Raw genomic sequence first — 15,570 nt, 5'->3', positions numbered from 1 at the left:
AATATAAATGTTTCTCTTCATTATAGATGTTTAAAATCTTGTCATTGCAGTAATGGGAGCGCTCTGTCTAGAGTGCCTTGATTGTTCCATGAATTATCTATCAAGAATTTGGGGGAAAAACAAGGACTTCTTCTTCTTGCCCTCTGTCAGCTGGCAGGCTGAGTGACTGGCTAATGGGCCCTAAAGATGGGGAGTGACTGAGCTTTTAGATACGTACGACCTGATGTTTGGAGGGCCATCGCCATTTCACAGCTCTGCGCCAGGGAGGACGCCGCCGAAGAAACATCAACCTCATGTAGTATCAGCTATTTTCTGTTTCATCTAGGCCCTCATGTCAACCAGTGATCACTGGCATTTCAGAAAGCTTGCAGATGTGAAGTATGGTATATTTTATTTACCATCATTCAGAGCTTATGCAGATGCCGCACTTACTCAAAAAACATCGTCATTTTGTGCCTTAATGTTGGACATAAACACAACAGACACAAAAGTTGTCTTCTCTACTCTGTGGCAAGCCATCACAAGACTGAATACATAAACGTTTATTTTCACACAATCACTCGCAAGATGTCGACTCACAAGCACGAATCTTGCAAATTCTCTGTCACTCTCAGCAAAATGAGCAAAAAAATAGAATACAATCTGGCTGTCATTTGTCTCTAGCAGGCTAACGAGCAAGCTAACCATAAGGCCCTTAAAACTGCTGTCTGAACTTTCTTTGTGAAGTTACTGCAAACAACAAACTGTTGCTTGAACAGCTACATTATGAATGGGTTGCAAGAGGGAAAAGCACAACTATATCTTGCGTGACAAACTACATATGTATATAAAGAAAACTCACTGACTGGGCTCTGTGTCTTGCAGGGTGACGGTGTGACAGGTCACCAGGAAGACTGGCTCGATATATGACCCTCTGCAGCTGATGTCGGGTTTGCCGGGAGGCTAAATGGCTGAATATCTGGGCGACTGCAGCCCATGTTGTGATGCTATAAATTGTTTTGCTGATGGCAATTGAGGACAGCTATAGATAGAGGAATGGACAAAGCCAGAAAAGGGCAGGACCGCAATAACTTCCACGTTGTGACAGCATAGGGAAAGGATGTTGTATTTCACCAAAGAGCTTTGGAGTTTTATCACCTCTTGCTTATTAAATGATAATACACTTTTACTGCCCATACTATTTCATTTTTCTTTATCAGTGTGTCACTTTCTATCTCTATACCACTGTACTTTACTTCTCTTTTTGAATACAGTGTCTAAAGATGTCTGCGAGTACTCTCGCCATGGAGTTTGTGTGTGTGCGTTTTCTTACAGGCACCCATATGGCGATGGCATCCCGCCATGTGTGTATCAGCTTAACACATGTGAATGCAAATATATTTTTGTAGTTTTTTTGGAAGTAATTGTGGCTTCATGTGTATCCAGCGTGACAGACTGAATGTAAACATCCTATAGTTATAAACAGCGGTGAAACAAGGCAAAGAGGAAGAGAAAGAGACATCACAGCGGCAGTAAACTTTCACATAAAAATCAACACACACACACGCAACTGTGGTCTCCTTGTGCTGACATTATGTTGACACACTGCTGGAGAAAGATCACAAAAGCATCATAGAATTGGTGTAAAGGTGGAGCGAGCACACATACGCACAGAAGGGTTCGGGGTCATCGTATGACGTCCTCCGTTCTTAATGCAAACCAGTGTAAACACTCAACTAACGGATGCCGCCGCAAACTACAGGCCAGAACACAGACAGACAGAGGCGGAGGGGGAGAGGACATATGGAGGATGTGGAGAAAGATAATGGGAGAGTGAGACAGCAGGATGAGAGAGACAGACAGGCAGAGGGAGGACAGAAAGAGTGGAAGCGGGAAAGGACAAGAAAGATGAGAGGCAATTCCAAAGTTTGAGGAAAAGAGAGACAAAGGAGTGAAGGAGAAAATTTAAAAAGGCAAAGACAGATGGTTCTGTGCTGTTCTCCTGATAACACTTCTATCTGTGTAAAACATAACAAGCCCCTGGTGTAAGTAATAAACACTGCATAAAATCAAACTATCAGCATGATGGTAATCATAACAAGTGTAGCCTGTCATGGCTCCATTATCACTGTATCTGTGCAACACTTTAAAGTTTTCGCAGGTGACAGTTAACATAATGAAAACGCAGATAAAAATAGAGTGAGAGACGGCGAGAGAAGGCAAAAGAGAGAAGCACAGAAATAGCAGGAAACAGCGGGATAGTGAGAGCAGATAAAAAGCAGATTGAAAAAATACAATTACAGAAAGTGAGAGCGATGAAGAGGAAGGATGCGAGATGGCAATCTGAGTTCGAAAGGCAGAATTAAAGTCGATGTTGCCCCAGTGTGCGCCTGGAACATGCCATAAAATCACCAACTGTGATCAAGGTAATTACATTCACAACCAGCCTAGACCACAAAGGTACTGTTTTCCCAATCTTGTAATTGACCCCCGATGAAGAGTTACACAATGTAACTTTGTTTCTCACACACGCTGTTTGAGACCACCAAAGTGTTATTATGATGCAGAAAATTACCGCCGGTGAAAAAAAAAAAAACACATGCACACACATCTCTCCGCACACACACACATACGCGCGTATCCTGGTCTGTTTATTCATTGCATCATTCACCCTGCTGACACAATCTAGCATAACATAAAACTCTCATTAATTCAGTATTATTTCAGCATTCGGTAATTCATCATTGCCGATATGATTAACCAAACTGTCACACTCCCGTACAGTCTCATTCATCAAACATTTGCATGGAAATGTTGCGTTTAACATCCGCCTGGAATGAAATCGTGATGGGTGGTGCGCTTGGCTTGTATCGGGCCTGTTGACAGGTGCATGGAATCCTACAGGTGCGGTTTCCTATTCAGCGCTCTGTTTTGTTTTTTTACAATGAACTCGGACGTTGAATGGGCTCATTTGTCTGTATTCACTCTATGCTGCGTCGCAGATTAGCACTAAAGCTATTTCCTGTGGTAACATCGTGACTCAGCACAGGCGAGCCAAAAGCACCAGTCCACCTTTCTTTCAATCCATTTTTTTTTTTTTTTTTTTTGGACGTCGACCTGAGGTGCACACTCTATAACAGTGTCAGAAAGAAGAAAACTGGTATTAGCTCATATTTTTCAAAGGCACGGGAGCAATGAATCAAGCTTTTTCGTCTGCAGTGTATCAAACTGTGTCACTTTTGGCACCATTTTGAAGTGCGCTGCCATGACTGATGCCAAAGCGATATCTAATTTCACCTGCTAGCCAGCTAGCAGCTGAAGTATGATTCCTGTGGAAATTTAATTTAAAACGTTCCCTTCTTAAACCGGCAACAGGCTCAAATGGAGGGAAAGTGGAAAGCGATCACTTATTATGTGAGGAGATGCTGGCCAGCAGAGATAATACAGGAGCGCATCCCTCCTTTTTCTTTTTTTCCCTGCCACAATAAGAAAACATTAATTCACTGTCGACTAGGAAATGTTTTTCTCAAACCTGCCGTTTGAGAATAGACAGGCAGCCATCAATCACGGAGCATTACCCCGGTGACAGATGAATTTAAACAGCCAAACTGAATGAAAAGGAGGAGGTTCAGGTGCAGATTAGAGGAGGCAGTTGCCACAACAATTCTGAGGTATTAGTGAATGTAATAGAAATAAAACACTCATAGTGGTTTTGCCTAATTTATGATAGTAATAATATACAACACTGTTGCATTCACTAGCCAAATAAAACCAAATATTAAATCAATAACATAACCATCAAATAATGATCTAATAAGGATTTCTCTCCCTGGGTACTTTTGTTAATTTTGTGTGCACTTTAAAGACCAACTCGGTGCATGAATTAAGGTTTTTGGCTTTATGCATTTCACGAACGTGTTTTCTTTCCAATTATCCTCGAAGGCACTTGTCATTTACAAGTCTATCCCATCTCGACATCATTATGATTATGCACAGACCCAGTGTATAAAACCTTCACCATCAGAATAATGGATCTCAAAGGAGGCCATTGCCAAATCACAGGCCACTGTGACATGCCGTTAAATTGACACTCATTTAGCTTCTGTATGATAATCAAAATGCACAGCCATAACGGCAAAATGGCCAAATGTCATTTTAACAACTAATCATTAGAGCTTGTCAGCTGGCAGCGGGTCTCTGCTGCGAAGACTGCTGTCATGACAATTCAAGTTTTATATTTGCATTTAAAATTTAAATGAAACAGTCCTCCAGATATTATAACGGACTATTAACATTGTTAATTAACTAAACTTTTCATTAACCGTGGAAGCAGCAAAAATACGTAACAAAAAAAAAAAAGTCACATTATATCAAGCTCCAAAGTGTTGAGTATTTATTAATTATAAAATTATGATGATTAAAGTGTGGAAGAATGTGTAAATAAAACAACATTTTGTGAAGTAATGTTAAGAAATTACTGAAACTCAGCTCATTATTATAAAATGGAATTTCAGAGTATTAAAGGACTTTTTATATGACAATATCTGCTTATATTTCATGTCATTTTTTGCAATATTACTTGTATTTCACGCCACTTTTTATTTGATAGTGTCCCTTTTCATGATGCCCCTTTTCCTCACAGTTGTGTAAACACTGCCCTCTCACCTTTCAGCCAATCACATGCCCCCCTTCACACTCTTAGGCTTGAGAGCTCAACAACTTTGACTAGAGTTAGCCAGTTAGCACCTGTTGCTAGAGCAATAACAACACCAAAGAGACTCTGCAGAACTCAGCTCCTATTCCAATTGTCTGGCTACTTACTGCCGATGTGGAGGTAGATGGTGTCGCGTCTCTCTCCGTGTGGGTTCTGAAAGCAGCTGTAGAGTCCGTTGTGACCCAGGTCCACTTCGGTCAGCATCAGCCTGGGACCCTCTAGGCGGTGCTGGGCCTTCACGTCCGTCCCGTTCACCTTCCATGACACTGATGCGTCATTGTCCAGGGAGCCGCACTGCATGGTGACGTCACTGCCCATTCGCTCATACTGGTTCCTGGCAACTGGAAAGGGACACAGGCAAAGATGAAGTGTTAGTGACATCAGCGGCTAATAACAAGTGAAATATCTGGTTAAAATGACTGGCCTTTGTGCGTGCTGGCTCTGAGCAACAAGAGGCAGAGCGAAGCAAAGGGAGAATTTATTATTTGATAACAGTTTTCAACTGATATGGTAAACTGTACAGAGTAATTGAATAGCATTTGTTTCGTAGATATGGCTGAATTCAATCTTTTTCAATCGATTTAGGGTTGTTTATTACAGTCCACCGTCCCACACTGCTTAACCGCTGATCTGTAGTGGCAGATTTTGTACAGTTCATAAACATTTATGATCTTGTTTCTTCCAGATATTACTCATCCTTTACAGAGAGTGAGGAATGGGAAAAGAAAAGCATTTTGTTCCACACGGTGAGCCAGATTTGGAAGAGGCACTGGAGAAAAATGCAGAAGTAAAAAAACAAACAAACAACAAAAAAAAAACGAACATGTCCATGTTGCTTTTATCCTTCTATCAATGACCTTACAGCTGACACCAAAGCTACCTTTCTTCATGGGTTCAGAAAAGCTGTAGAGACCGTGACCCCGGGGGGCGAAGGGTACATGTGAGCCTAATGGGAGTGTTAGCCAGGACACTGGGGTTAGTAGCCCTGCTCTGTTTACAAGTCCCACAGGGCCGGTCATGACCACACGCAGTGAAGACCCCCGATTAACGCTTAAGCACTGAGGATCAACAGCACAACCAGAAACAACAGTAAAATATTGATCCTCATCTTTGGAAAAGCCCTCATCTATGAAGAAAAGACGAAAAAAAAAGAGAGCCCCCACTGGCCTAGGATCAAATGCTGTCAAGATGCTTGTCTTGACAGCATCTGATGGCTCTCTCCCTGTCTTTGCCTTTGTCTGTCACTCCCCTCCCTTCTCTCTCTCTCTCTCTCTCTCTCTCTCTCTCTCTCTCTCTCACTACAATGCTTCTCATTTTGCTGTTTTTCACTTGAGCTGGCTTCCGAAGAACATCTCTCTTAACGCAGCTGCTGCAGACGTCAACCTCATGTTTCATATATATTTCATGTCCCATACCAGGGCCATCTATATTCAATAGGACAAGATCCCTGTACCCATTAACATTACCCTGACACTGTTTGCTCTTTCTCTCCATCTGGCGTTCATTACCCCTCAACCTCCCCAGCATCTCACCCTCTGCTCCCTGGCTCTCATTCATTCATATCTCTCTTTTTATTCTGTTATCACTCATGTGTTATCAGTCTTTTTTTCCATCTGTCCATCCCAGTTATCTCCAAGCTTGCCCTCCCCATTTCCCTGAGTCCACATAATGGGCGTGCATATGCATGTGAGTGGCAAGAAATGCCAATTTCCCTTTGATCTCCTCCTCTGTCAAGTCACTTTGAACGGATGTGTGACTTTATTTACATAAAAATTTATTTCCGTCTTAACGAAAAAACCATACAGTTTGACTTTGATGTTAGCTTTGATGATGATGATGCTGGTGCCCTTGTGTGACAAGGAAGAGAAGAGAAGAGAAGAGAAGAGAAGAGAAGAGAAGAGAAGAGAAGAGAAGAGAAGAGAAGAGAAGAGAAGAGAAGAGATGCTTTCCTGCAGTGAACATTCATGCAGAGCTCCTGAAAAAAAAATTGAATTCTACAGGAGGTGCTATTAAATCTAATATTTTATCAAAGTGAGAGAATATATTCAAAACTCTATGCCTAAAATTCCTTTGAGCGCCTTTAGGTGGCATTAAGCTGCTCAAAGTAGGAGAGTGAAATCATAATCCTCTTCCGATGATGTCATCAGAAAGAAGTATTTAAAAGGTTTAAAAAAAAAAAGTGTGCCCCCCAGAAGCTGAAATGACCTTTTTTTTTGCTGCTTTTTTCTGTATATCCTTGAGAGTCTCCAATGATTCTTTGACCTTCTCTCTTGCCCCCCTCCCGGCGTCACATCCTTCTTATCTTCTCAGGTTACATCACTCTTTCTCTCCCTCTGTCCTTTCCAATATCCATTCGTCTCTCTAGCCTTTGCTCCCTTCACCCTCTCCCCGTGTTTCATTTCTGTCCTCTCCCTTTAACTTCTTCTTGTCTTCTCCTGTCGTATCAAAGTTAACACTCCGGTCCTCCTCTCACTCTCTGGCAGTCGGTCTCTATCTTTATCTCTCCTCCTGCACCCCTGTCTCCTTACTTCCCACCCAGCCATCTGCCTCTATGCATATCCTGCTTTGAACTTTAAGTTCTCCAGCTTGTCTGTCCCACCCTGTTTCTCTCATTTAGTTCAGTCGGTCTTATGCTTCTTCTTTTCTTGCTTCTTCATTGTCAGCTGGTTTAAACACCAAATACCCATCGATATCAGGTATTTAAGGAGTATTTCCTTAAGTCGGCATATAAACATAATGGACTAAATTCAAGGATCAGACAAAACTTTTCAAGCAGTGACAATGAGCTCTCACGCTAACAAGCCATGCTGATGATATAAAATGTCAACGCCTATTCTTGCACATGAGCTGACCTGTTATGGGAAGTGTTTTCATTAACTATGTGCAAAATGTTCCAGAAAGATACTTGCTGCAGCTGTGAGCTAAGTGCAGTTAGAGCAAACTCTCCTTGATTCGAATTGGTTTAAATTATTCAGACAGCACAACACCTTCAGCTGCAGTGAGAAGATAGATCTGTCTCTTGAAACCAGGCTGGTAAACAATATGTAATGGAGCGACTTGGGAGTCCCTGTAATTTGTGCCATGGTCACAGAAATTACCATAGCAGCACTATTGTTGCTTTATGCACCCAATCACATACTCAAGCTTACTGACAGGTATCTATCCACTGACTTATAAAATAATAACAATAATTTAAAAAAAAAAGAATTTTTCTTTCTTATTTTTTGCAGCCATACAGTATCGTCATGCATAACACACCCCAAGGTGTCTTGATGCAGTTCTTTGCTGCCTCCTTGTCCATCATGTTCATTCAGTGGCATGTTTTATCATTTACCTAAATTTTGCATCTTGTAAAAAATCTTCTGAATCTTTGAAAACCAACAAATATACAGATTCATCTTCCAAATACCAAATTTATTGTCAGCGGCGCTCTGTGGCACAAAGGACTGAACTTTACAATAATACAATACTTGGTGGTAGGACCAGTTCATTGTAGGGTTTGGTCTTATTGGTTGACAGTTTGAAATTTCCCACCACATCCTTCAACTTCAACTGGTTTGCATGTAGTGTAATCAGAATTAGGGAATCTTAATGAACAAAATACAACAGATGAGGATTCAGATAGGTGGACCACGTGTGACTGCATTCAGCTACAACTCTCTGTGCTGTAGCAACCTGCTGCAACTTATTTTCAGTCTCTTTGTTTCCGTTATCTCACTTTCCCTCTGTGCGTCTCTCTGCTCACCTCTCCCTCTCCCCTCTCCATCTCACCTTGAGGCTGCTCCCTCTGAATTCCACTGAAACTTCATCATTCATCAGTGCTCCATCACTTACCATGAGCATTCTGCACACATACCACACATGCATAATACACCTTATACCAACAGTGGGAACACAAGTAGATTCACTTATGAGTACACTCGTGTACTCACTCACACATCTGCACGAGCTCCCACACCACTCTGCATAATGTCCTCATGCCTCATCAGCATACAGACAAGCAGGCCTAATAACCATAATGACATTCAGCTCAAGTGCTATTGATCTCATGGTAATATATAGAGCGTTGTAAGCAGTGTTAGAACACTCTTATTCCCAACCAAACCAGAAAAAGAGTCAATGTCCTTCATAAAGCTTCAATTCTGCTCTTTTTACTCATTATTCTACTTACTTATGTTGATGCCAACTGACAGGGCTCCTCATGAATAAAGAAGCTCATGAAGCTCCTGGAGGCAAAGCAGATCCGATAACTTAAGCCATTTTCAAATTTAGACACGTTTTGTGCGCTGTGATAAAGGAGAAGTCAAGTGAGTTATACCACAGAAGATAAAAAATGGCACAACTGAGCACACTACATACAGCTGCATCTTAAAGTGATCTGATTCATTCATAAATGTCATGAGTAATAACCTAAAATTCTGCATGATGGCCTGCATGAAGGTAGCCTAAATAAAACATCTTAAATGCATCATTTAAACTCCCCTGCAGTAAGTCCATCATACAAATGCATGTTGCACATGTTGCTTATGCACATGAAACCTTAATGGAAACCCACAGTAATGTCAAGAGAAAATTTAGCATGACTCTGTTTATGCAGCTGTTTTAATATAATAGGGAACAACAGGGCTCAAGGGGTTACCGGGCAGATGCAACTAGTTTTTTATATTACAGGAAAGTTGAACTTTTTTTTCTCATAGTAAGGTACTGCAGGGCATTGAGGGTATCGTCGTTCTTATGCAGCACCGTGATGTTTTGTTTTTTTTTTGTTCCAGAGCAGAACCATAAACAGCCAACATCACGTGATGTTTTGAGGTCAGAGGTGTTAAGACCTGCATGGCATTACAAGCACATATCCTTGTCCAGAGGCCTCTTAAAGGCAACTGAACACACACACATTCACACAAACCGAAGGGCAACATATTGCATATATGGGTGCATGGGCTGTTTACAAAACTGCCATAAGTGATGAGCCACAAGGTCACAACACACTACCTCTGCACATACGCAGTTGCGCACATTAACACACAAATAAATACACACCCAGACAAACTTGTGGGTATATATGGAAATTCATATGCACAAACAGCAATGAATGAAACATGCAGCCACACTTGCAGAACAGATTAGCAAAGATAATGATATACAGTACACTTGAAAATGGGCTCATGGAACTGTTTAGACTTAGCACACATGCACACAAGCCTACACGGACAAGCAACGTATAAGCATATGGTCAGTTGGTGGCAGAGAAGCAGAAAAATTCTGAGGAGAGAGAGCAGAGAGGAAAAGTTGTCGCTAGTGGTTTAAAACAAAAGAGACTCTCAGATACAGTGCAAAGTATTCAAGGGGGATGAAGACACAGAGAATCACTGTCGTGTTGTTTGCTTTATGTGAACAGCAGGACACTCATAAATTCATCATCTTCATCCTTTGCATCCTTGATTAAGTGTAATTCAACCAGAAAGATCAATTAAGGTCAAATTACCATTAGCCAAGTGTCAGAGAGGATATTCATGAGAACAAGTGGCCCCACTGTTTGATTAGCTGATTAAACACCGCTAGAATTACTTGTTCAAACATTAAGAGCCATCGGGCAGGACAATGTTGCACCTTTCCACCACGGCATCATCAAACGTCTATCGATGAAGTGAGCACATTGACTTGGAGGAAGAAGTTAGCTTAAAGCTCACTGATTTGTGATTTATACATTGATATATACCAAAATATGTACGCCATATAATAAAGGCCTTTATATGATAGTGTGATAGTTGTATGGACTCTTGCATCTTTGCCATCTTGACCACAAATGACCTTTTTAAGTTAAGGTTTGATGACTTGTTATTCTTTTGCCACCACTGTTTTCATTGGTTTCACAACTAGCTTGAACTGGCAAAAGAGCATAGTTTTTCATCAAAGACACACATACACACACACGCACGCATGTACACACACACACAGACCCTCATAGACTAGAATACTGATCAATTTTGATTATGGCGCACCAGCTGTGTGAGTCTGCATGTGCATGTATGCGTTTCAATTTACAGAATCTCTGCATCTCACATGCGCGACGGCGTGGTTCTATCATTCTCCTTCTCTGTGCATACATGCAGGCATGCGTGCATGCGTGTGTGTGTGCATGTTGTGCGAGTAACCAGCTCTAAGTTTTGATCCGGCTCCACAACAGTGGCGTGAAATGAAATTGAAGCTCAGCGCTCGCATCCTGATTTACCATCTCAAAAGTGTTGTATTCATGTGTCTGTGGGGTCGAGTGCGATTGTGTGTGTGCATTTGTCTATGACAATGTGTAATTCCCCATGTGTGTGCAGCCCCCCTTGCGGATTCATTGGCATGTGCATATCAGACCGTGTCGCTCTCCAGCCGGGCTGTAACACACTAGCACATTTATCAGTGAATCGTATTTATAAGCCTAAGGGGGCCGTGCCTTTTCAAAGTCCAACAGTAAAATATTGGATTATCTGACACACAGAGATAGAGCCAGGAGAATTATCAGTTTAGGTTTATAAGATCAAATTTTTTCACTCGGTGGCTGCACATGCTGATGCTGGCTGGGCCACTTATACTGATACAGAGAAATAAAATCGATCTTATTTTCTTGCTTTTTTTCGTTCACTTTAAATGAAAATTGAAATTGAAAGCGTGAAGTTCATTCAGTCTCTATTCGACATCACATTTTGAATAAAATGCAGAAGCTGTACTTCGCTCAACCTCTGACCCACTGCATTTCATTTACACTGAAATACCCAGATTCGACTTTACAAACCATTCTTCAAAGCTTTCGGGTTAACCAATGAACAAATTGTTCATCACACATAGAATTTCATACGTTGGGGAAATTAAAGGATTATTTCTGTGATAAAATACTTAAGTGCTTGGTATGTAAGGAGCGGCTTTAGAAGAGCAACCATGAGACACATCATATTTCAGAAGGACAAAATGTTTATTTTCTTGTTAATATTTCATAAGGAACATTACTACAGCTGGAAAAAACATATAGAATATATACATATTTTTCTCACCCCCAGTTCCTCTCTGACTACTACTCTACTAATGTCCAATAAAACAATGCCAGAAAACATCTTGGGAAAAACAAAAGAACGCTAAAGCTAGGTTAGGTTGGAGGTCACATAAATAGTGAATTTCTGTATTTTTTCTGGCTAGGTAAAGCAAGCAGAAGAAGCAAATGATTTATGAGATCACACATGGGTTATTCACGTCTGATTGGGCTTTTGCTCAGGGCCTTTGACGCACCACCTGTCCTCCCGCTTTGGCCTTCACTCGTCTTTCCATTACTCGCGAGCACGGACTCAAACCATCAAAATCATTTCCACAATTATTTCACATCATTATGTGGCCTTAAGCCATGCATATTTATCATTAGGTTGCAAATAATGTCCACTGGCTCACAAACTCAAAAGCAGTTTTGTTTGAATTTGAGTAGTAAAGCTCTCAGGCAAAAGGCAGGACGTTAGGCTTTAATGATGTGGTTGAAATGTTGAGAATGTAGAGAAAGGTCGAATAGAAAATAAAGAAGATCACTGCATAAAGGTTCACTCTGATCCTCATTTCCTATTTGTTCCTGCAGAATTCTTCTTATCATGAAGAGCCATGTATCTTAAAAAATTCAAAGGTAGAAGCGTTCCTGCAACCCTGCTGGCTTTAACACATTTCATTACGCTGTTATAATCAACTATGGCAACGTTGTTCGCTTGCTGTGCAAAACAGAGCCTTAAATAAGATTCATGTGTTTCTTACAGATCTTTTCAAACAGAGTACGTGCATTTATTTGCTTTTAGACGGACGTGAAGGGTCTTTACAGTGATTCAACTGAGGGTATCACATCATAACCTGCGCATGTATGGGCTATATGAGATGAAATGGAAAACGACCGTGTGTTTTTGGTGATTCTGTTGGAAATAGATCGATTTCAGAGGGAGATATGCTTCAGTTTCAGGGTCCAGGTATTGCCACACTCTCACAACTGGCACAGTTGAATACAACAGAGCCATTGTGAATGTTATTAGTAACACCTGTGCCTTCCCTCCTGAGAAGTCCAAATGTCTGAGGTGAAAAAGGTTGTTTATTAGGGGGAAATATCAGAGAACTCACTGGTTTCACCTGAATTTTGTCTCTTTATATCACTCTACATTGATATTCAGCTTACTGGCTGTTGGCTGGCGCAAATTTGCAAATACCATATTGACAACACATCGCATTATAACTCAGGATGGGTAATTTTGACTATTTCTTGACATTTTATACTTTAATCATTAAAGGGTTCATTGAGTTTCCGTCCTGCAGGAGACTGAGGAGAATGTTAATTGTGTCCAGTCTGCTCTCGCCCACACAGTCCTCAGTAAGCTCTGATCAGCCAGAATAGGTAACACCTGTGTGGGCGTACTCCAGGGTCTTTTTAACAAAAACACATACATGAGTAAATGTGATGAACAATGCTGAATCTCTGCTGCTTTTCTCAATTTTATGTCACTGTGATCTACATTACAATTAGTGAATTGCACTCGTGGTCTGGCCATGTGCAACTGTCTGGCAAAACCGGCAGTTTTCACTCTTTTCTTCCAGTTTTAGAGAGTGAACGACTGTCAGAGTATGAAAAAATAACAGAGATGAGTGAAAATAATCACGGCTAGCAGCCTTACTGATGAACGTCCATATAATATTCTTACATATTTATGCGGTGAGATGTGTGCATATTCTGCATTGCATCCAGAGAGACTTTTCCTGCCTCAGTCAGCATGTGGCGGAGCTGGTAAGGCAGGTTCCTCAGATGTTTCTTTGAGGTATGACACAGCAAAAGGCTAAATCCCCCCACCTCGGTGATTTATAAGACAGAGATCCGATTAACTGCTGTATGACATAATAAGCGTCGTAATAAACTGCTGTTGACACTTTCACGGTCGTGCACATATTAATACACTGAGACTGATGCTCCGTAGATCTCGGTCCACATGTAGTATACGCTTACACGCACACACTCATGCAGGCCACACAGGCGGGAAAAAAAACAAACTTTGATAGAAGTACGCACGGACGTACACACTTCTGCACCCACCCACACACACGCTCTCACACATACACTTCCTCTGCAAACATCTTGGAATGAAGTTATCACTTTATCCTCTCCTGTCTCTCTTTCCCACAGAGAGATTACCATTCACTCTCTCTCTCTCTGCATTTTGCCTCTCTTTTCATGTGAGCACTGAGGCAGCTGCAGCTGTGTAAGTGTTTGTATGTGCGACTGTGTGCTTTCTGTGCATGTGTGTGTGTATGAGTCAGGGCACCAATGCTCAAATAAATCAACTTCCTGTTTCCTGCCATCTTATCTTGGCCCCACCACACATGTAGACGTACAGTGTTTGTGAATGTGTGTGTGTGCGTGTTGGTCTGATCATTGCCGTCATCATCTGGCTTGCGGAAGCCACTGGAGAAGACAGAAAGATTTGCAGGCAACGGGGTTAATTGACACTTCACATTTTAGATGTCTGTGTTCTGGGAGGAACATGGAAGCAAGGGAGATAAGAGGGAGAGGAAGAAGTGGAGGGGAAGATAGAGGGAGTGGAAAGATGAAGAGGAGAGAGCGGTTTGAGGAAAGGGGGACAGCACAGGAGGGAGGAAGAATTGTTGAGAGCGAGTAGGGCAGTTAATATTTTACAAGCCTGGATTAGAGGGGTCATGAAATGAGGAATGGGAAAAGGATTCCTGAGAGCCAGCTACAGGGAGAAGGAAAGAAAAGGAGTGGGACAGCTGGATAATGCTGCTTTGATCAGAAACATCTGTAGGTTTTGCGGTGGAGGGAGAAAAAGAGCGAGTGGTGGGACAGAAATGACTGCATCCCGCTTTATCTGTTTGTCTGGACAGGTTTCAGTCAGACTTGCTATCTGTGTCTGGTTTCTTTTTCTGTCTGTCAGCTGCAGTTTGTTCTTGAAGGATCCTACTTGTGGTTTTCCATGCTTTAACTTATACTTCTTGAAGGAGCATATTGGTTTAAAATGACTTTCACCAACATTTGTCCACTGCATGTCTGATATGATGTTATCTGCTGCAAGATGACACCAGTGAACACAATTAACCTCAAACAACATTTTCATGCAACAGTGACAACTCAGAAAAAGCTTCAAGAAATAAGAAATACAGGGTTCTTAAAACTACAAATCAACATCATTATCTATCAAAAATATACACTTATTACGGTACAGTACTTGTGCAGCATTACTGACTTTTCCCAAATTACAGCCCGACTTTTTAAATTGATTTCCCATCTAGGCAGCCACTGGTTTCCATGCCTTCCACTGTGTTATGAGAGACAACTCACAGAGACTTGAGTCTTGCTTCACATAGTAGGTAATCCATCATGGTGAACATTTCATCCCTACTACTTTTTGTCAAATCAGCAAAGTCCAAATCTAAGCATCTGATTTGCATTCCATTGACCCTCCTGACATTAGCGATGTTGTCTCTAACCAGACTGGCTGTCTCAGCTCACAAGCAGGCTGTAATTGCTGGATTTTAGAAGCGACGTCGGCCACCAAGGCATTCTCAGAATTGAGATTTGAATGAATATGCTGGCCCATAATTATATTGGTGCATTTCCAAAGTGAAGCTGTTGATAAATTAGAGCTGACACCCTCTGGTTGGTTGGTCCACATGCTCTAGTCCAACCAAATCCTCATTGGTTAGATAACCAATAACCATCAATGCTCTGGGCGGGCACTGAACAAGACGACTGAGTGGTGACTACAGACAAAAGCTGTTTTCTCTCATGAACTCCGGACATTGTCTGTAGATGCTTTCCATGTATGCAGCACACAACAGGAAACGTGTCAGACGTGTTCTCATCT

At 41.5% G+C, this 15,570-nt stretch overlaps 1 protein-coding gene across 2 annotated transcripts in view; it reads right to left on the bottom strand.

Annotated features, from left to right (window-relative positions):
* cntfr (ciliary neurotrophic factor receptor) overlaps nt 1-15,570 on the bottom strand; it is a 205,090-nt gene that overhangs the window by 80,432 nt on the left and 109,088 nt on the right. For both annotated transcript variants that reach the window (XM_070989534.1, XM_070989533.1), the window contains one exon: nt 4,801-5,034. In XM_070989534.1, the coding sequence (XP_070845635.1) occupies nt 4,801-5,034 (234 nt within the window). The remainder of the gene's footprint in view (nt 1-4,800; nt 5,035-15,570) is intronic.

The sequence above is a fragment of the Chaetodon trifascialis genome, chromosome 20, assembly GCF_039877785.1.
Source record: "Chaetodon trifascialis isolate fChaTrf1 chromosome 20, fChaTrf1.hap1, whole genome shotgun sequence".
In the NCBI taxonomy this organism is placed as follows: domain Eukaryota; kingdom Metazoa; phylum Chordata; class Actinopteri; order Chaetodontiformes; family Chaetodontidae; genus Chaetodon; species Chaetodon trifascialis.
Note: the sequence above shows the minus strand (reverse complement) of the source record. Positions and strands in the feature narration are given on the sequence as shown.